Source organism: Thrips palmi, unplaced genomic scaffold (genome assembly GCF_012932325.1).
Source record: "Thrips palmi isolate BJ-2018 unplaced genomic scaffold, TpBJ-2018v1 HiC_scaffold_12, whole genome shotgun sequence".
NCBI lineage: Eukaryota > Metazoa > Arthropoda > Insecta > Thysanoptera > Thripidae > Thrips > Thrips palmi.
This window is the reverse complement of record NW_023144623.1, coordinates 6210804-6230610: the sequence shown is the minus strand read 5'-3', so window position 1 is coordinate 6230610 and position 19807 is coordinate 6210804. Positions and strand designations below refer to the sequence as shown.

Genomic DNA, 19807 nt, shown 5'->3' with positions numbered 1-19807 from the left:
AGGGCGGCGGTGTGATAGCCCATCAAGACCGCCGGGACCTTGCCTTGCCACGGGTGCGCCGCCGCCCCTGCCTTCGCCCCTGTCTCTTCGCCCCGTCGCGCGGCTGCCCTCCGCGCCCCACCCCGCCGCCGCGGGCCACGGCTTAGACCCGGAACGCCATTAAAGTGTTTCCAGCACCACGGCAGCGACTACCGCGCATTCCTCCGCCACCGTTTGTTAACCCAAAGACCTGATTTTCTGAGCAGGGCGGCGGGGAGCGTCTTAAATGCACTGAGCCCCTGCAAATTTATCGCGTTTTCAGTCACAATTATGGAGCAGCCTCGGTGCATCTTTTCGGTTTTTCTACAGAAGAGTGTGGGAAAGGGCAGGGGGAAGGGCAGGGGGGAGGGCAGGGGGGAGGGCGGGGGGGAGGGCGGGGGAGGGCGGGGGAAGGGAAGGGGAAGGGCAGGGGGAAGGGCAGGGGGCGCAATTGACTAAGAGGGGGTGGAAGCTGCCCGACTGTACGCCAAAGCGGCGGGGGAACTTGCGTCGGAAGCGTCTTGAGAGGCCACTCTGGCGGACGTCCTATCGCGTTGCCCCCCACCCCCTTTTCCTTAAGGCCCCAGCCTCCCCCTCCCCCCTCACTGTCTTCCAATTGGCCGGGGAGGGGGAAGTACCTCACTATGCGGTCTGATCAGGCCCGTCTCACTGCAGGACTGCGGACAGACGGTCGGACCCATACAATGTCGGCGGGCGGACAGACAGACAGGCAGACACACACGCTGCTGACTGCGGAATGGGAAGGGTGGGCAAACGGACGCGCTTGCAAACAGACCGGACTGGACCGGCCGGACCGGACGGGGGCACGCGGCCGGCACGCCGCGCGGCGGTTGCCAAAATAATTGGCCGCCCGGGGTGCTTTTCGCGCGATGAACTCGGAAACGGGACGGCGCGGCGCGGCGCGGCTGGCTGGTTATTAGTCCGGCCGGCAGAGCGCGCCACTCGTGCGAAAAAAAGTTAGCGTGGGAAGGCGGCGGAGAGGCGGCGGTGGCGGAGCAGCAGAGCAGCCCATCGACATTCAACACACGCTCATTTAGGGGCAAGTTTTCAGGGGGCCACTACTGGCGCCGGGCGATTCCGAAGAGCAGTCGCTCTGTCTCTCTCGCACCGCGACGGAGCGGGAACTGAGTGCGAGAGAGACGGAGCGACGAGGGGGCGCGTTCATCTGGAGGGAGGAGGCGCGACCTGTGACCTTCCCGCCGCCACGGCCGAGGAAGGGCACTTCTTGCTGTCACACCAAGGCGTGCGGACAGGCAGACGGTCAGACAGACAGACAGGTTGTCATACGGCGTGCCTCACCGACCCACTCCACGGCAAGAGCCTACCACTGTCTAATCCAGCTGGCGACAAAAACAGATCTGGGAGCAAGGCGCATTCAAATGGGGGCGGGACGGGACGGAGTCTGCGTGTCGCACGACCTGTCATGAGCACAAAAACGACTCCGCGCTGCACAAGTAAAGTCGTACGGCGAACTACAAATACGAGAGATGATGATTCACTTTCCCGTCACAGTGAAAGCGGCATATTTTGGCCGATGGTGAAGAAAGCAGCGGGCGGAAACTACGAGCCCAATGGATGTCTTAAACTCGGCATAAAAGTGAAATGTCGTGTTTTTGATTTTCATGCCGCTCTTCCCGCTCGAAGTCTTCCCCTTACGACCCTCCGCGCCGCATCGCCTTCGAGAGCCTCAAGAGTGCTGGAAGTGGCAGGCGAGGCTTCCGGGATGGACGCGGGGATGGCGGGCTAGCGGCTGCAGTGCCGTGGCTGTCTTACGGTGTAGGCGAGCCGGGTGCACCCTAAGTCCCTCCCCGGGGACCTCCCCGTGCCTGCCTGCCAGCCTGCCTGCTCGCCTGGCCTTCGCGACAGTAAAGAGGGATTGACGGATAGCGCTGCCACTATTTTTGCGACACCCTTCCCCTTCGGCCGTGTCATAAAGAAGCGCCACGCGACGGCAACGACGACGTGGCCTTGCATGGGCTCCCCCCCCCCATCCTTCCTTCCCCTTCCCTCTCCAGAGTGCACAGACTTCCGGGGAGACGCGATCGGGGCGGCCGAACCGCCAAGCAGCCAAGCAGTGCTGAAAGATCCTGAAAGCATCGCGCCGTCCGCTCTGTCTCCGTCGCACCCCTAGCCGACTCGGTTCGGCGGGGTCGGGCCTACTGCTCCACGCCTCCCTCGGCCTGCCCAGCAAGCCTAGGCGCCTGCGGGTCAGGCAACACACACACGCACACACACACACACACACACCAAGCAATATACGGGATTGTGTTTGTTGTTGTTTTTGTGCGGACAGCAGCACAGCGTGCGTGGGGGCGGCGTCGGTTGGCGGCAGCGGGAATGGTGTGTGCGTACGCCCGCGTATGCGGGCTGCAAAACCAAAACAGACACGCGTGCTGCCTCTGTGTGTGTGTGTGTGTGTGTGTGTGTGTGTGTGTGTGTGTGGTGAGGGGCTGTGGTTGTGGCGAAAGAAAGAGAAGGGGCGAGGGGAGGCGTGGGCTGCGGCCGGTCTGTGGACCGCCAGGACCGCCAGGACTGCCAGGGCCGCTGCCTTGTTGGTGGCGGTGGTCGAGTTGCGGTCACTCACGCCCAGAAACGACGGCCGGCCGCCAGAGGGCGCGAAGGACGGGCTAGTGACGAGCTGGCTGCCTGCCTGGCTGCCTGCCTGGCTGCCTGGCTGGCGGCAGGTGCGGTCGTGTTGTGTTCGTGGCCTCTGGAGCAGGCCTCGTGTTGTTGTTGTTGTTGTTGTCCGGTTTGAGGCATCTGTTGCTCATCAAGTTCGCGGATGGGGGAACCGTGTCGAGGACTGGATTTATGACCGTAGAGGGGGGCAAGGCGTCATGGAGACAAGCGGGACACTGCGGCCGGAACAGAAAAACAAAAAGAAACGCGAAAGAAAACGGAACATCGTCCATGTGTTTGTTGTGTTCAAAATCGCGAAACGTCCAAAGGAGTTTGCTCCAAGTTCACACTGTCGCCGGAGAGCACTGACGGCAAACGCAGGTGAGTGTGCGGCACCTGGAACTGTTTTCGACTTTTAATCCCCAGAAAAGGTCTGGCCGACCGATACAAAAGTGCTGCTGCTGACTATGGACCACCGGGTCCAATCCCTGGCCGTTTGTGGAAGCTTCGGGGGTTCCGGGCCAAAACGAGGGCCGGGCCGGGGGAAACTTGGAGCTTCCCGCCTGGGTGCCGGCGCTGGCCCAGGGGGGCGTGTGTGTGTCCTCACACTCGTGTGTGTGTTGTTTTTGTTGTGTTGGGGTTTTGTTGTTGCGGTGGGGGTGTGGGTGGTTTAGGGTGGGGGGCGGCGTCGGGCGCGGGACTCGTGCCCAGTAAAAAAAAGCGCGAAGAGGCTCGCCCAGCCGCGGGACAGCAACCAACACCGCGTCGTCGGGGTGCCAAAGCAGGAACTCGGAAGCCTCGATCCATTTGCGGCACCAGCGCCACATTTTAAACAAAAGCAACAACAGCAACAAGCCTCGGTCGGAATCCTTGGCGGGAAATGGAATCGGGGCGACACGTCTTGCAGTCTTCCCAACGAGGCGTCGCCTTACTTCGCCGCCTCGCTCTCCGAGAGGTCGCCTCGCCTACGTGTGCCGCTCTTCAACCCCTCCCCTCCCCGCCTGTCCCCCTTTCATCATCGCCTCCCCCCTCCCCTCTCTTTTTCAGCCCCTGCGCGGTGGTGGTAATGGATATCTATGGGGCACGTACCGCGACTGTGGCGCGCGGTAACCCCGTCACCCTCCCCCTCCCCCCTCTCCACTTCGTTCCTTCCTTTCCCTCTGCTTTCCACTTAGAGCACCGTTCTGGTCCACCAGGTTGGCATCACGATTGTCAAGGTCGCATCGCGAGAAGAATTCTCGTAAGCGGCGGCCAGCGCCCAACGACACGCCGGCAGAGAGAGAGAGAGAGAGAGAGAGAGAGAGAGAGAGAGAGAGAGAGAGAGAGAGAGAGAGAGAGAGAGAGAGAGAGAGAAGAGAGAAGACTACTTTGAGGACGGCGTACGCTTAAGAGCGCAAGAGGGAGCGATGGTTGCCTACTCGGCAGGCAGCAGGCGCGCTCGTCTCTGAGGCTAGGGGGAAGTCTGCAGCGTCCTTGACCATTACTGTTGTCACACACACACACACACACACACACAAGCGCGCCACATCTGGGCAGCCACATGAGCGTCCACTTAATGTAACGAATCTCGGGCAAGACTCAGGTAATCCAATTTCCAGAGCACTGTGTGCGCCCTGCTCTCCTTTCTGTCCGCGAGTCCTGCCGGTCCGACGAACCAGACAGACGGACAGACAGACAGACAGACAGACAGGCGGACCAACGGGCGGACGGGTCCGCTGATTGGCACAACAGGTTGGCACTCCATAAGCAGGGCGCGGCAGGGCGAAGCAGGGTCGCGGCAACAAAATGCAAAAGCCCCGAATCCGACGTGGCGGCCGCGCGCCCGGGCGAAGCGAGGTCGAATGGAGCCGTCGAAAGGCGGGAAGAAAGGCGTCCCCTCACACCCACACACACACAAACAGCCTCCGTTTTTACAGCGCGCACACCACTCACGGCGACGCGTCGCGTCCCGCCCGCAGCAGTGAGAGTCAAACCAAACTTTGGGGCCAAACAAACTTTTTGTTATGGCTAGGGTAACGTATGGGCGGCATGGGTGAGCCGGGCAGGCCGAGCCGAGCACCTGCCCTGCACCCTCCAGGCTCCAGGACGACCAAGGGGGCCAGCAGAGACCACCGGGCGGGGCGCGGGGACCGCCTGGGACCGTGTGCACAGCGAGTAACAAAATGGGCAAACAGGACGGCCGGATGGCTCGATTCAGCGACTTGGCCAAAGGGGCTGTCCGCGTGCAGCGGCACAGACCCTCATCCTTTTCGTCTCCGGGCGAAAGGACCGCTGCCTCTGAAGGGGACATCCTTCCGTCGCTCTCACACTGTGGGGCGTTCCGCAAGGGCGCGAGAGAGACAGGGCGGCCATGCCCGAGGTGTTCGCGCTAACGACGTGAAGCAAGCGCGCGGCGCCGCGCAGCCCCGCTTTTAAACTACAAGCCAACATAATAAAGGGGATGTTCGTATGCAAGTCCGGTTGGGCCAGCCGCCGCAAACCGGACAACGGATACGTTTTCTTTTGTTCATGTTTTGGCGCAAGATGTAAAGAAAGCGTTCCCTGGAAAAGTATAAGGTTTCGTGAAAAAGCCTCGTGGACGCCAGGACAAAAGGAAGAAAATGGGAAGTAACGCTGAAAACGACGTCGCAACACGTGAGGACGAACGCAAAATTCACTCCACGTCGAACGCCAACTCTCACTGAGTTGGGGTAGAGCTGCTGACAAATATAAAACACCTCCGCGTTTCCACTTTAATATTCGCACGGGATGCTTAGTTCCACCCCGCTTGTGCCAAATCTGTTTCGCATCGCCAGAGGCCCGGCTCGAGGAAGAGGCAGCACTTCTGCAGAAAAAAAACATGTTGACGCCGTGTCGGCACGAGTTGGCTGTCTGTCTGCGTGTCTGCCGTGCGTCGACCTTGCGCGCAGAGCGGCGCAGAGCGGCGCAGAGGCTCAATGGGCCCGTCCTCATTGCTTCGGCCTGTTTGCCTCGGACCGCTGGGCTTTCATACGGCAGCCTCGAAAAAGGCTAGGCCCTGGAACTCCTCGATGAATGAAGAGGCAGAGGAAGCAGGGAAAGCAGACAGGCCGATGGAACGGCGAGACGTAAAGGGATGGAGCTGGCGTTAGTGATTCGCCTTGCCTAGCAGTCAATCAGAATCATCTCAGTATCTTTGAGGGGTCGAAAAGAATGCTACAAGGGTGGGGCAACACTGCAGCATCATTGCTTGTATCGTTATCCTCTCCGGCCTCTTGGTCCCCTCCCGACACCCGCCACATCCACTCCGCCATGCTAACCACTCCCACACTTGATAGTCAGCAAACACGCATGGCAGCCGCACTGTTCGGCCAGCGCTGTGTGCACTGTGAGGACTGTGTGCACTGAACGGCATTGAACCGGGCTCTGCGTGCGCCTATAGGACCACGAGACACGATAAGAGGAGATTCTGGCAAGTTTGATTAAGAACTCTGTCAACGGTCGGCAAGACTGGCACCGACAATTGTCCATCAGTGCCAGATCAGAGTGAGAGTTTCCAAAGCAGTGTACAGGACGTTACACAACTGAAACAGCCTCTGCGCTTCCAGGCGGTGGGTGACCAATACGTCAGCAGGCCTCCCATCTCTCCATCTTTCGTCCTCGACACCAACGTCCGGACTCGTCAGCTTGTCAACAAGGCCCGTGCCGTCATGATGTAGTAGTAAGGCCCCCTGCGACGCAGCCTCTTGCTTCCACCCCATCCAGCTGAGAACCCCCTTCTCTGCCCTTAAAGCCCTAAGGCCCGCTAGAGGGCTCGACCTCCAGCCTGGGCAACTCTACACTGTTTCGACCCCGTCAGCGCCGATATCTCACAGCTAATATAAAATTTAAAAGTAAGAAAATGATGTAATCTTGTTCCCCGCCGCCACCACCCCTCGCCCTCTCCTTCCGATTTTCCTTCGCATTTTTAGGCCTCTGCGTCGCTGCGACCTTCACCTCAATTTACGCCGAGTCCTCCGCTAAGCTATGTAAAGCAATTAAGAGTTGAGGACGCCTGATGCCCCCCCCCCGGTCTTTTGACTGGAGCCACCCCACCTCCACCAACCCCCGCACAGTTTGTTCCCCCACTTCCCATTCCCTTCCAATGTTTCAGATGCAGAAATGCATAAGCGATGCCGTGGCAAAGTGGACAATCGAAAACTTTGTAGCCCGTCATGTGACCGATCCGTCGTTACAGATTTTCAAACCAGAATGACACGCAAAATTTGTTTCTCGTCACTACGACTTCTTTTCTGTACATTTCATTTCCAGACTGTGCCGCCGCCGCACGGCCCGGCTCTCGCCGGTCCAACAATTAAAACCTGCCCGCCTCGCCTCACCACCTCAACTGGAACCGTTCCGCGGCGTTTTGAAGGAAAGCTCTGCGTCACCCATTAGTGAGTGAGGCCCACAAGGTGATAGTTTTGCTAGTCTCAGCACCAAGTCCCACCCACCTCTCGCACCACGATGCAAATTGTGAAGTTCACAAAGCGCCTTTGGAGCTTGCTTCACGTAGTTGCGCGGCCCCACAACAACAATGACGCTCGTCTTATCCAGTGCCGTGTCCGCCCTCTGCCAGCGTTAACGACGTGGCCGCCATAATCCACGCTTTTTGCTCCAGGCTCGTTTCAAACACTGCAGCATCAATCGCTCCGTCTCTCTCGCAGCCTTGATGCGTTCCCTCAGAGTGCGAGAGAAACAGAGAACAGTTCGGCAGCAGTCTGCTGGGTGGCTAGAACGGTGCCGGACCACGCCACAGCTTGGCGGTAACGTTCTTCCAGATCTTCATCCAAGTGCTTCTGTAGGCTTAAGGTAGCTAGCTGATGGTGGTCGGCAAAAATTACCGTTGTAATCATGAAACTGGCCAAGTCAATATATAATCGGCTCACTCGAAGCAGGAAGAAACTCCTTGTCCCCTGAACGGAACGCAGAACTGAGCAAAGAATAAGAATCAGGAGAAACAAGCAGAAGAGGGCGATGCATAATTGCAGCAGTCAAAAGGAACACGATCGAAACTCTCTCCCGTGACAGTTATCGCCACTTTTCCCTCTCGTCGTCTTTCTCCTCCTTCACTTCCCTCCTTTTTAATTCCCGCCTTTGCGCTGCCATCCACCATCGCCGTGAAATCGAAGCACCACCGTAACACGAGCCGGTATCATCCTTCTGGTCCGGCTTGGCATCGACGAGACAGCGGTGCGTAACGCCACGGTTGAAAGAGAATAATTAGCTCCAACAAGTCAGGGTTTGACTTGCAGAGGCGACTTGGGCGAGGAGAAGACGCCTGGAGTGACGTCGGCAGTTCACCAGAGCTGCGAACTCCGGCCTGTCTTCCAGGGAAGCTTCCGGCCTTCAAACTGCCCGCTTGGTCGCAGCAAACATCTGGACAAGGCCTCCAAGGGGGCAGTGGGAACCAGGCGAGGTGACTGTTGTGAGTCACACTGCGGTGGCGAGCGGAGGGACAGCGGATGTTTTGGCAGACAGTTGGAACCGGGCGGGGCGGCTGGCCGGACCCTAATTGGCCTCATAAACGCCCCAGCCCAGCCTCGAGCAGCCCCCTCCCCTAACAGAGGCAGCGCGAGGCGTCTTCCAAGGCGCCTCGGTGCCCTAAGACGCGGTAAGCGGCCTCTAGAAGTGCTCCTATCAACTCGCTACCCCACCCCGCCCGTCCTTGAAGGGCGCGGCGCCTCGATCCACTGCCTCAAGGCGCCTCAAGGTCAATGATCATGAGAGGGCGGCTGGGATGGCTTGTAGTGGGCGGCCCGCCGACGGCCTGCTCAAGCCTGCGACCTGGTGGGTTGATCCAGGTGCGGGGTCGCGTCAGAATAATCATACTACTCACCTCGAGCGCGACCAGACTGGTGGGCCCCACGGGCCCCGTGCCCGTATCAGAACATGATGACTCCACGTGGACCACAGCCTCCGCTCCCCGGGCGCAGCCGTGGCCGTGGCCGCGCGGGGAAGGGGTCTCCAGCGCACCGGATATCGTCGGCAACTGCGCATCCTGCAACGGGACACTCGGGCGCTCAATTTACGCGAGAGTAGCTCGAGAGATTCGCGGGTGTCAAAGAGCCTTGAACCTTCTCAGAAGAAGGGTGCAGACACGTCTGTTCGGAAACCGATATGGTGCGGCAATCGTGACGCAGGTTCTCGGGTAGTAAGCCTAGGTGGGCAAGTAGTGGCAGAACTGGTGTAGGGTATAAACATATTCAGCACCGCACAGCGTCTGCGTCGCCGTTCTGCCCGAGCGGCTCTGCCACTCTAGCGGCGTCTGCGTCGCCCTTCTGCCGCTCCGACGAGAAGTCTTACGACTCCCCCGCACCACATCGAATTCCAATTAGAAGAGACTGGACCCTCCTTCAAACAGGGTTCAAGGGCGCCGCGACTTGGTGGCCTCACCTGCCGGCCGTGGTCCCTGTCCCTGTGGGTGTGCCGCTTACGCCTGGCCGCGGGTGCCGCCATTATGACTCAGCCTCCGTCGGGCTGCCGTCGGGGCTGCCGTCCTGGCTGCCGTCCGGGCTTGGACAGGGCCGTGATCCGTGAGCCTGCCCGCACCACCCAGCGCCGCAGATGCTTGCCGCCCGCGCAGCATGCCGCCAGCAGACCTGCCGACAGAACACCAAAGTGGCCAATCAGTTTTACCTTCAAAAACCTTCAGGACGCGAAGGTGATAATCGGTGAAGACATTTGCTTTTCACCTTCCTAGGAACTGTGGCGATAGACGTAACTGAGTGTATGAACTAATGCGGTGATTCTCACACAAGTGGGTGGGTGGGTGTACCGGGAACTTTATTGCAGTACTCAGGAAATGTTGCGAGCCAAGTAGTGACTATAAAGTAGGATATTGGATTGGCGCTGCCAGGGGTAATGACGGACATGTATTGGAGAGGTCATGGGGCGCTGCGTCTTTTACTGCTCCCCCACCGTCGTGAATTGCAAAAGGACTCCCCACCCTTCGCTGGCCCCGACCCTTGCTCCTCGTCCTTCCAAGTACTACCTACTCCACCTTGGATATGGCCCTGACTAAGAGACTCCGCTCGGCAAGTGGCGCAGTTGGTGGAACTCGGCCCCGTTAGAGGGTTTCTCTTACCGGAAAACATTGCCGCAGATCGCGACCATCGAAGTCTTTCCTGGACCTGCACTGAGGAGGGAACGCACTGTGGTTAGGCATGAGTGGCCGGCCGTGACCGGTAAGTCCCACCGAAATTGACTCAAAGATTAATGGTTTCCACTATTGACAGGAAACATAATGTAGCCAGCATCTTGGGCAGACTTGGACAGGCCCGGCCCTACGGCGCGGCGTTGCGGGCTGAATGTTTGTCTTGGGCTGTTAAGTTGGCAGCGCGGCAACAACGATGCGGGAGGTGAGTTGGCAGCCCTGGAGAATCGGGCTGTGCAAACTATGAGTGGTGCAGAGGCAGGCCTGCCCGGCCAGTGCTAACGAGCTCCAAGCCAGCGAGGCCGGCGGGCGGCTAGTGAATCCAGGGCCTAAAGCACTGGAGCCCGGTCATGCTTGGGCCATTCCGGCTGCCAACTCCTCCACGAGACCAGTAGTACCAACCTCTACCGAAACCATCAGTCCGAAATGAAAAATAATCCTCCCTTGAAACGGGGAGATAGCGCCATGGCCTTCACCGTGGCTATCGCGACGCTGTTGCAGATAACTCGGGGCATTCTGTTTGATTTTCTCAAGTTGGCACAAAGCGAGCGCGCCTCCCGATTGCTCACCTTCCACAAGTTGGAATGCACTCGGCCTCCAGAGCCAGCCAAGGGGGCCTCCCCCATTCCGTCAACTTAAAAGCAGTTTGTCGAAGGGATTAGACGCGAACGGAGAGCCTTCATTAATAAACTTTAGGGCGAAAAACATTTTCGGGCGTGTCAGCGCGAGCGGACCGGGATTCAGGGCCCGTACACTGTACACAAGGCTCACCGAGGCCGTCCCCCTCCCCCACTACCCCCTCTTTCGCGTCACTCAGCCAATTACACAGCAACAACGGGCCGCGCCAAATCCTTCCGCTCCGAAGGAAATAACGGGAATGAAACCCCTAAATAACCAAAGCGGACTTATTGGATCTGCAGCGAGCGGAGCGCGGAGAGCGCGGGGCTAGCGGCCGATAAGACACAGCCGCCAATAAAAGGCGCGGAAAAATTCGCTCGTTCCGCCAGGATGCGCTGCTCGAGGTCGTAAACGTCCCGGCGGTCGCCAAGGGCCGCACCAAGGACCAGGGCCCCACGCAGGGCCGCGCCCACAACCGTGCCCAGGGCCGCCAAAGACGCTTTGTCGTCATATCCAGCTTTCCGACATTTGCCCGCCGTTTCCCCTTTTTTACGCCACACTCCCTCCGGCCACTGCGCGTCGCGGCGCCATGAATGGCGAGTGCGCGTTCCAGGCGTCGGAGTGACCGGGGCGGCCAAGCTGCCCTCCATTCTCATTTTGGAACGGCGGCGGTGCGGAGATCGTCGCGCTCGTCGCGTCGAAGAGACAAAAGTGGGTTGCAGCCCACAAAACACCGTCGCCCGTGTTATAAGGACGGGGGGAGCAAAAAAGGGTCCGCAAGACGGATAGGAAAAGTTTGGCGGCAGGGCGGCGGGGCAGGGCTTGCAGGTTACGGGCAGCGCGTACCTCAGGCCAGCGGGCCGGCTGCATGGGGATGGACAGTCCGCTCACGCAGTGGGGGAGGGACGGCAGCAGGGGGAGCGTGGCCCGTCTGTGTGTGAGTGTGTTGGGGCGGAGGCTGTTGGTGCGGGGGTTGTTGGGTAGATCTTATCTCCCGAACCTGACACCTAGAAATGCGCTGCTGGCCTCGCTTTCGCTTTATCTGGTCGCGTTTTTCTTCGCGGGGCCCAAGGCACAGACACTGGCCCACACAGGTGTAGTTGCGTCTCGGTAATGCCCCACGGGGCCCACCGCCGGGGCATGGGGGAACCGCATGGCGAACGGATTGCCAAAAAAGGGGCAACGGTGGTCGGGGCTGCACAGAATAACGAACGAAGCCGAGGGGGAGCAGAAAAAAGGCGACAGAAATGTTCACACACACACAACAGAGGCGGCCCCATTTTCATACCCGTGGCCTTGGGCTCCTCTCCACAAATAGGCTGAGTGCGTTTCCGTAAAGGAGCGGAAGCAGGCGACACAAAGTGAGGCAAGAAGGGGGTGGGGGTAGGATCCGCGAAAATACGCGTTGACAGTATGACAGGGCACTAACAACAGAATTCGGGTCTTTAGTATTTTGCCTGGTGACGAACGAAAGCAAGGCGCTAGAGCACAGCTGCCACAGGTTTAAAATCCGAATCTCCACAGAAGTAGCAAGTTTCGTCAGAGTTTTTAGGTGTAATCAATCATGAAAAGTTTTTCCCACCACAAATGCTACACGCGGGTATAGAGGTTTCAGTGAACAGCAAAACAAACGACGGAACACCAAGACTCGTAGCACTCTTTGCTCTTCGCGACTAACTTGTTTCCGAATGCCCCAATTAGAGCCGCCGTGTTTCACGTAATTGATCTCACAGTGGGCTGCGAGTGGCGCGCCATGGCGGGGTGAGATTGTGCGCCACTTCTTGATAATATTACGCGCTTCCCACACCTCCACGTATGCCTCCGGCTCGCTCCAGGCTTGCCTCCAGGCTTGCCTCCAGGGCCCTCAAATTACCTGTTCACACTCCAGCGCAAATTAACTGAGGCCCCTCCCCCTGCTGCTCTCTCCCTTTCTCTCTCTCCCCTTTCACTCGGCCTGCTCCATTGTTCACCCAGGAATGTGCCGGCCCGCAGCCGGCGCTGGAAGGTGATGGCCTTTCTGGGCCAGGTGCAGCTCCGGGCCAACAGCAACAATGGCGTGTGGTTGTTGTTGTTTATTTTGCGGAAACAGGCGGCAAAGTGGCCGAGCCTCGTCGTGCGATTCCTGCGCCGGAGAGCAGTGGGGGTGGCACCGGCAGCGGGTGTTTTGCAGCCTGACACACTGTGTGTGTGTGTGTGTGTGTGTGTGTGTGCGCGCCTACAGCTAGCTGGACGGGACGGGGTGGGGATGGGAGGAAGGGGGGTTGTGGTGAGAGCGGCAATATTGCTGTGTGTCGCCCTGCCCGTGACACTGCCCCATCCATTGCGGTCTACATGATTGGCCCTTGTCTTTGCTGCGTTGCCGTGGCGTTGCCGTGGCAACCAGGGCGTGGATACAAACACGCACTCTGTGAACAGCTCAGCCGGTGGAAAAGGTTGTCCTTCCGGAAGTTGAAGACGTTTGGTACGACGCGAGGGTAAAGTAAATCCTTCAGAAGAAAGGGTGCACCCCGCTCCGCTTGTTGATGACCGGAGTTGGTTTTGGTCCCGATCTTCAAAAGCAACTTACGGCTGGGACCGGTGCCAAGCTCGTTTTTGCGCCGTGTTGTCGTGCGCCTCAGTGCTGCAGCGCGAAACACCGTTTTTGTTTTTTTTTTCTTGCCGTTTTCCTATTTCAGCCCGCGCGTCCCGGTTCGAGACCCGCCCCGCCCGCGCATATGGCACTAGGCGGCGGCGGACCAACTTTTGGCCAAAAAGACAAAGCAGCGCGAGAACACACACACCTTCACGCGGGCGCGCGCCAACACACACACACACACACACACAGCCCTGTTGCTCGCGCGGCCTGGTGTGCCGTTTGGTTTATTCCGACAATGACAATACTGGTTCGTCGCTCTGCCGAATAGCGCCCCTCAGAACTCCGGCAACGACTTGGCAACTCGAACAAACTCCCGTTCACAATAACATGGTGCGGTGGCGGCGGTGGTCTCCAATCCTCGTCCCCTTCCCCCTCCTCCTCCTCCCTTTTCTTCGCCACCTTTTCACAAAACGCCACGCCACAAAACGCCCTCGGCCGCGTCCCGGATCTGTTGCACGGCACCGAGCGCGCCGAGTGGGCCGAGTGGGGCCGCTTGTCTGGCGGGGGCGGAGATCGCGCGGGCGGTGGGTGGTGTGCGGGGGCGCGACCGAGTTGGTGAACGGCGGGACCGAGAGTGTGAGAGTTTTGCCGGGAGGAAGTGTATCGGGTACCCGACATCGGAACAGTCTCAAGTCAAACTCATCGCGAGGAATCAAACGCACACCGAACAACAGTGAATAACCCTGAACAATACCCGCGACACAACAGACTCGGCCTTATCACGACAGAATGTCAGCGACCGCACTGCGAGAAAAAGTACGGGACATGTCTGGTCAACAATTTTGCCTGGAACGTCCGTACTTGTTCTACTTCGGAGCTTCTGTACTATTTTTCCGTACCCGATTACATGAGTAGTTCTTACAAGTGCGGACGTTCGTACTTTTTTCCTCACTTCCGTACTATATTCGTCTGTACAAAGTACGGAATTTTTTTTTTGCAGTGGGTGATTCTCACAACTTTGACATTCTTTCCGACAAGATACGTACGCACGCGGGATGTGTCGAAACGGCGCCGACTGCCGACTCACAAGGCTGCAGCAGAGAGACGGGCACGCCGATCGACTCAACTCACTGGGCTCGGTGCGGGACGACCCAGAGAATGTAATTCTGTTTCCGCTGCACTTGCTATCACTGACTGACTGCTGGTCCGCGGGTCGCCCGCCAAAGACCTGCACCCCCCCCCCTCCTTGTCCCACACCTGCGACTAGCCCGCATGTAGCGAGCGCGGTCGGACACGCTTCTCTCTCTCTCTCTCTCTCTCTCTCTCTCTCTCTCTCTCTCTCTCTCTCTGTTTCTCGTTTTGCGGCAGACTACCGTCATGACTGCGCGGCTACCGCTATAGATACAACACCGTTACGGTCCAATTCAGGCGACAACGAGCTGGCATGTGGCAGTGAGCACGCTCGGACGCGTGCGGCAAAGACTGAAGAAGAAGAAGAAGAAGAAGAAGAAGAAGAAGAAGAAGAAGAAGAAGAAAAGAAGAAGAAGAAGAAGAAGAAGAAGAAGAAGACCTCTGACTGGAATTGGGAGTGTGCAGCACAGCGCCTGTTTGCAGCGTGAGTTACTCGGACAACCACTCTGCTCATCGAGTGCGTCGTACCGCGGGCAAGAGCCTCAGTGAAACACAAGGAACGCCACGCCCACCACGCCCCGCCCCGCCCCACCACGCCCTGGTCGTATTTCACTCCATTCTCCTAATGCCAATAAAGATGGCGTCCTCGATGGAACAGAAACGCACACGCGCACACACACACACACACACCAACATGCAGCACAGTTCCGAGGGGGGAGCAAAGGAAAGTGACCGGACGCACTGACCCGGAAGAAGACAGTCTTCGCCATAAGGAAAATAAACAGGATTGTTTTGACCGGAAGAGGGGAGCTTTTCCTCGTCATGCCACTCCTGACGTGTGACAACGCGACCACGTGGTGGAAAAAAAACAACAACTTCAAAACCACTACGAGTGCCAAAAGTTGCGTTTCCGAACTAGGGTAAATCAGCGAAAATTCTCATACACAGTTCATAGCGTGACGCAACTTTTACCGGGAATATAATTAAAAGTAGGCGGTACACCTGCAAGCTCCCCCTCCCGCAAAAAAGTGGGTTGAGGGGGCGCAACAACTCGGGGCAGGCCTACCAACAAGGCCTACTAATCCCGCCCCAACAGCACCGGCAGCCAGAATGCAGAACCCGGCCTCCGCCTTCCTGGTTTCCCCGGACCGATATCGACGCGAAATAACCCCGGCCGTCTTTGAGCCCCCCTGGGAGGGCGTGGGCGCACCGTAAACCTCTCGGAGAAAAACGAAAAGAGGGCCGGAAAATGAGCCGAACAAGAGGAGCAGAGGCGACACACACGTCGGAACAAACGAGGCGGCAATTGGAGCGACTGTCCTCTTCCCGCCTCCGTCCCCGTCCTCCTGGTCGTCCTCCTGGTCGTCCTCCTGGTCGTCCTCCTGGTCGTCCTCCTGGTCGTCCTCCTGGTCGTCCTCCTGGTCGTCCTCCTGGTCGTCCTCCTGGTCGTCCTCCTGGTCGTCCTCCTGGTCGTCCCCAGAGCCACCCCTCTTCGCCCGGCGGCGCTGTACGGGAGTTTAATTGCCAGGGCATTTAGTCGTTCGAAAAAAAACTTTTATTAAATAACCCGTGTCTTGCCCGGTGGCGCGGACGGGGGACTCGAGAGGATTCCCGCCAGAAATCCAGCGAGCCGTGCCGAGCCGCGTCGCAAGCCAAACGTTAAACTTTTCGAAATGAAGCGGCAGCGGCTCGGCCTCCAGACAACAACAAAAACAAAAACACTCGAAACGGATCGGGTGGTCTCGATGACCGGGCCAGGCCGCGGCGATTCGATGATAGAGCGATTCGACAACTTTCTCCCCCCCCCCCACTTTTTTTTTTTTGCTCGTTTGTGTATTTACTGAAAGAAAATAGGGGCGGAAGGCTTTGGCGGAAATCATAATTGGGCGCTGGCTCCGAATCGGCGTGCCAGCCCCCCACCCCCGAAAGGTCCTGGCCCTCCTTGCAACCATTTCACATTGCTTCTGATTAAGCCCGGCCTATGTCTGTGCTGGCTGGGCTGGCCGGGGGTCGCAGCCAGATTGGCCGAGAGTGCCGCCCTACTTTTTTTTCGTTTCTTTCTTTATCGCTCTTTCGCTCTCGCTGTTTTTTGCTCTTCATTTCGTCTCATGAGCACGGCGACCTACGGATGAGGAGAAGAGGAGGTTCTTCTTCACGTAACAACGAGTTTGGAAACTTTGGTTGCGTAAAGGGAAACGGCGGGAAGGGAGTCCCAGGGAGGAGGCGCCTTACCCTCCTTCCGCCTCTCCTTTGCCGGTGAGTCGAGACTTCCGGTGACCACGGCCCCGACTCTTTTTACATTATTTTTCCAGAAATAAATGTATTTTTCTTTTCACAGTTGTCAGCGCACTGCTAGAAAAAAAACCACAACAAAAGTACACAAATTCCTGGCAAATTTTTTATCAGGAATTTATCGTACTTTTCATGTACAATAATTGTTGTACAAAGTACAATGGAACCGGCATGACGAGTGCAGTGCAGTCCAGGCCTCGTTGTGGTTTGTAATCCTCGTTGTACTTTTACTGTACAGTTTCTGTTGTTCTTTTGTTGTACTACCCACACTTTTACTGGCAGTGCGACGCACTGCCGGGACCATCGAACTTTTTTCCTCCTGTGAAACTACTGTCCCGCCAGCAAGGCACAATGTCGGTTCCTTTCAAGGGCCGCAGTCATCTCCGTGGCAGCAGGCTCACCGAGGCTCGCAGCAGAGGTAGCGGCGCAGCGGCCACAATGGAACGAGCATAATGGCGGCGTCTAACTACGTCTTTTCTGTCCGTTCCCGCCGCTCCCCGGCTCATCTGACCTGCTCCCCGGAAACTATCTCTACTCCCCCCCCCTCCTTTTCCATGCTGCTCCGCGGGTCCCCACGGACCGCAGGGCGGAGAATAAATCTAGATTAGAAGCAGCGAAGCAGCGTCCAAACCAACCGAGGGGTCCGGTCCGGCCCCCGGACTCCAGCGGCCCCCGCGCGGCCCGGACCCTTACCGCCGACAAGTAAGGCCCAGTCAGACACGTGTGTGTGTGTGTGTGTGTGTGTGAGCGGTGTCTGCGTGTGAACTGTTTTTATATCCTAGGTCGCTAGAGTCCAGACGGCCCTCCTCGCCGAAATTTGTTTAGGATCTCCCTTGTCCCCCCGGTGTTTTCGTGGCTTTTGTCGACGCGCTGCACCCCGAGTGCGCGAGGGCGACGCAGAGAGGCTCGACTCCTATCATTTGACTATCTGGGAATCTGGGATCGTAATGGAGTGCGATTTTGTCCACCGGGCGGCCGGCCGGCTGCGCGGGCCGAAAACCCCTGCCTTATTCCGATAACGGCGTGGTTTATTGCACCCCGGGCTGACAATGAGTAATAGACAAAACAAGCAGCTGCCTGGCTCGAGAGGCGCCACTGCGACCCGCCCGGACCCCGCCGCCTTGCTATAAATCAGAACGAGATTGCGCGTAGTTATATTAGACCAAATAGTTTGACGCGCCGTGATCGGATCGGGAAGGGGCCGTGAGGCCCCCCTCCGCCCCTCCAGCGGCGCTCTGTCTCTCTCGCGCCCCTGCGGCGCGCCCCGCGAGAGCGAGAAAGAGAGACAAGGCCGTTGAGCGCCACGGAACGTCGATCAAGATGAGGAGGAGGAGGACCTGTTGCAGAGCCTGTCGTCACAGCTCGGCCCGGTGATTGGAGGCTGTGGGGCGCGGTGGTCACGGCGTGGTGGTGGCGTGCAGAATGGTTAGTCCTCTTTCTCTCTTTTCCTCTCCGCTTTCTTTTTTTATTTTCACACATAAAACACGGGGAGTAAAATTGGTCCACCGGAATGTATAGTGTGTTGACGACGGCATGGCGCTCGTGGTGGGGTCGACGCAACTGGCCTGAGAGGGGGGGGGGGGGGGTAATGAAGTCGTTGGCTGCAGCACCCCTGCTCGCTCACTCGCTAGCCTCCAACTTTTCGTGCGTTTTTCGACAGGCGCTTCCATAACTACGTCGGAAAACTTCAATCCCCTGCGCACATACCTCGCGCGCACACACACAAACACACACACGCGTGCGCGCGCGCGCACGCACACAGTGGCACCTTGGCAGGATTCCCGAGAAAAGAAAGCAATGAAAGGTTGTGAGATGGCGGGGGGTGGCTGATAACTTTTTCCCAACAGTCCGTCCGTTCGTCCAACCCCCGCAGAGGAGCGCGGCGTGGTCTCGAGAAAGGGGCAATGGACGTCCCCGCGCCGTGGAGGCGATGACGAGAGAGCGGCGGAGGCTGCAGGTCGCGTCGAGAGCAGCAGTGATACGCACCGAGGTACATCTTCAGGTGACTCTTTGTTAAACTCACTTTTTCTCGCACAGACCAAAGTCAAAGAGATTGAGTGTGGACAGATCTTCAAGCTCAGGACTTTCTGTTCCGGACCGAACGACGAATAAATTTCCAAACCCGTAGAACTTTATGGAGTTCCCCATTGCTTGGTGAGCCTTTACACAAGTCCACACAATAAATTTTTTTTCAAACTTGCAAAACTAATTTGCTGTTTCTTGCTGTTTAGAGAGGGCGGTGGAGGTGTGAGACGAGATGAGAACGGGCCGCAGTGGATTTGAGGCTAGTGGGACACTGGGACACACATTCTACAGAGGCGACGTTTTGATCTGTAAATCTCGGTCTGGGCTTGGCCCATGGCTTGGCCCATGGCTTGGCCCATGGCTTGGAGCCCAGCCGGCCCCTGGGAGACAGATTCATCCCTTGTCCTTGGCCACACTAAAGCTCCTCCGCTCCTCCTACAAGATCTCCCTCCCCTCGTGCGTCGTCAGAGCCCCCTGTCATGCGCTCCAATTTCTCTCGCTCCCCCTCCCAGTTCGCCGGGGCGGTGGCGGAGAGAGAGGCTGCTGGAAAAAACCACGCAGACGAAACAAAAAAAAACTCGGGTGCGCGGTACTCGAACAAGTTGATAAGTCTCCATACATCAGTCTCCATAAATAAGCGTGTCTTTTTTTGGCCGGTCGGACCGAGGCAGCCGTCCATCGTGGTGGCTATCATGGCGTCGGCCGCGCCGCGGGGCGCAACCCCCTACTCGCACCCTGCTGGATCTTCCAGAACGTCAGCACGGCGCAAACTTGTCACCCTGCGGGCGGCTCCCCCTCCCCCTCCCCCGACACGTCGAGCGTCCGCGGACGACGCGCAGAGGGAGTGGAGGGACGCCATCCAGGAGGCAGTGCGCATCGCAGCGAATGGTGCGACAGGCTTTCGTGTCGCAGCCAGCGTTGCCACACGAGTAGGCAAAGTAGCGCACGATGCAGCAGAGTCGAAACGGGTGACCGGTAGTGGGCAAGGCCCTTTCGGCACTGGTGCATCGTGAGCTATGTTTGCCGCGCTGCTGGGAGTTGGAGAGCGAACGCCTGCGAACGGAGGGATAGGCTGTACCGCAGCGCACGGCTGTGTGGCGGAACAGCCCGCTTCACAGGCGTCCTCAGCGTCCTCGACGTCCTGTGCCCTCGACGTCGTCAGCGTCCTTGACGTCGTCGGCGTCCTCAGCCACATTTTATTGCTTCTTTCCATTCTGTCCCTAAGTGAAAAAGTGATGCAAAGCCACACACTAGATTTTGGTCACGCGCCGGGCTGCAGCGCAACTCGGCAAAATGGATAAATAATTCAACAGGTACGAATCGTAATGTAGGCGTTTGATATCCGTCACGGCCAG

At 58.2% G+C, this 19807-nt stretch overlaps 1 protein-coding gene across 1 annotated transcript in view; it reads right to left on the bottom strand.

Moving 5' to 3' along the window:
- The window catches only part of LOC117640490 (cyclic nucleotide-gated cation channel subunit A), a 61620-nt gene that overhangs the window by 13616 nt on the left and 28197 nt on the right, over nucleotides 1–19807 (bottom strand). The window contains exons 2-3 of the mRNA XM_034377009.1: nucleotides 9052–9257; nucleotides 8495–8656 (exon numbers count right to left, since the gene is read on the bottom strand). Coding sequence (XP_034232900.1) covers nucleotides 8495–8656; nucleotides 9052–9114 — 225 coding nt within the window. The 5' untranslated portion in view covers nucleotides 9115–9257. The remainder of the gene's footprint in view (nucleotides 1–8494; nucleotides 8657–9051; nucleotides 9258–19807) is intronic.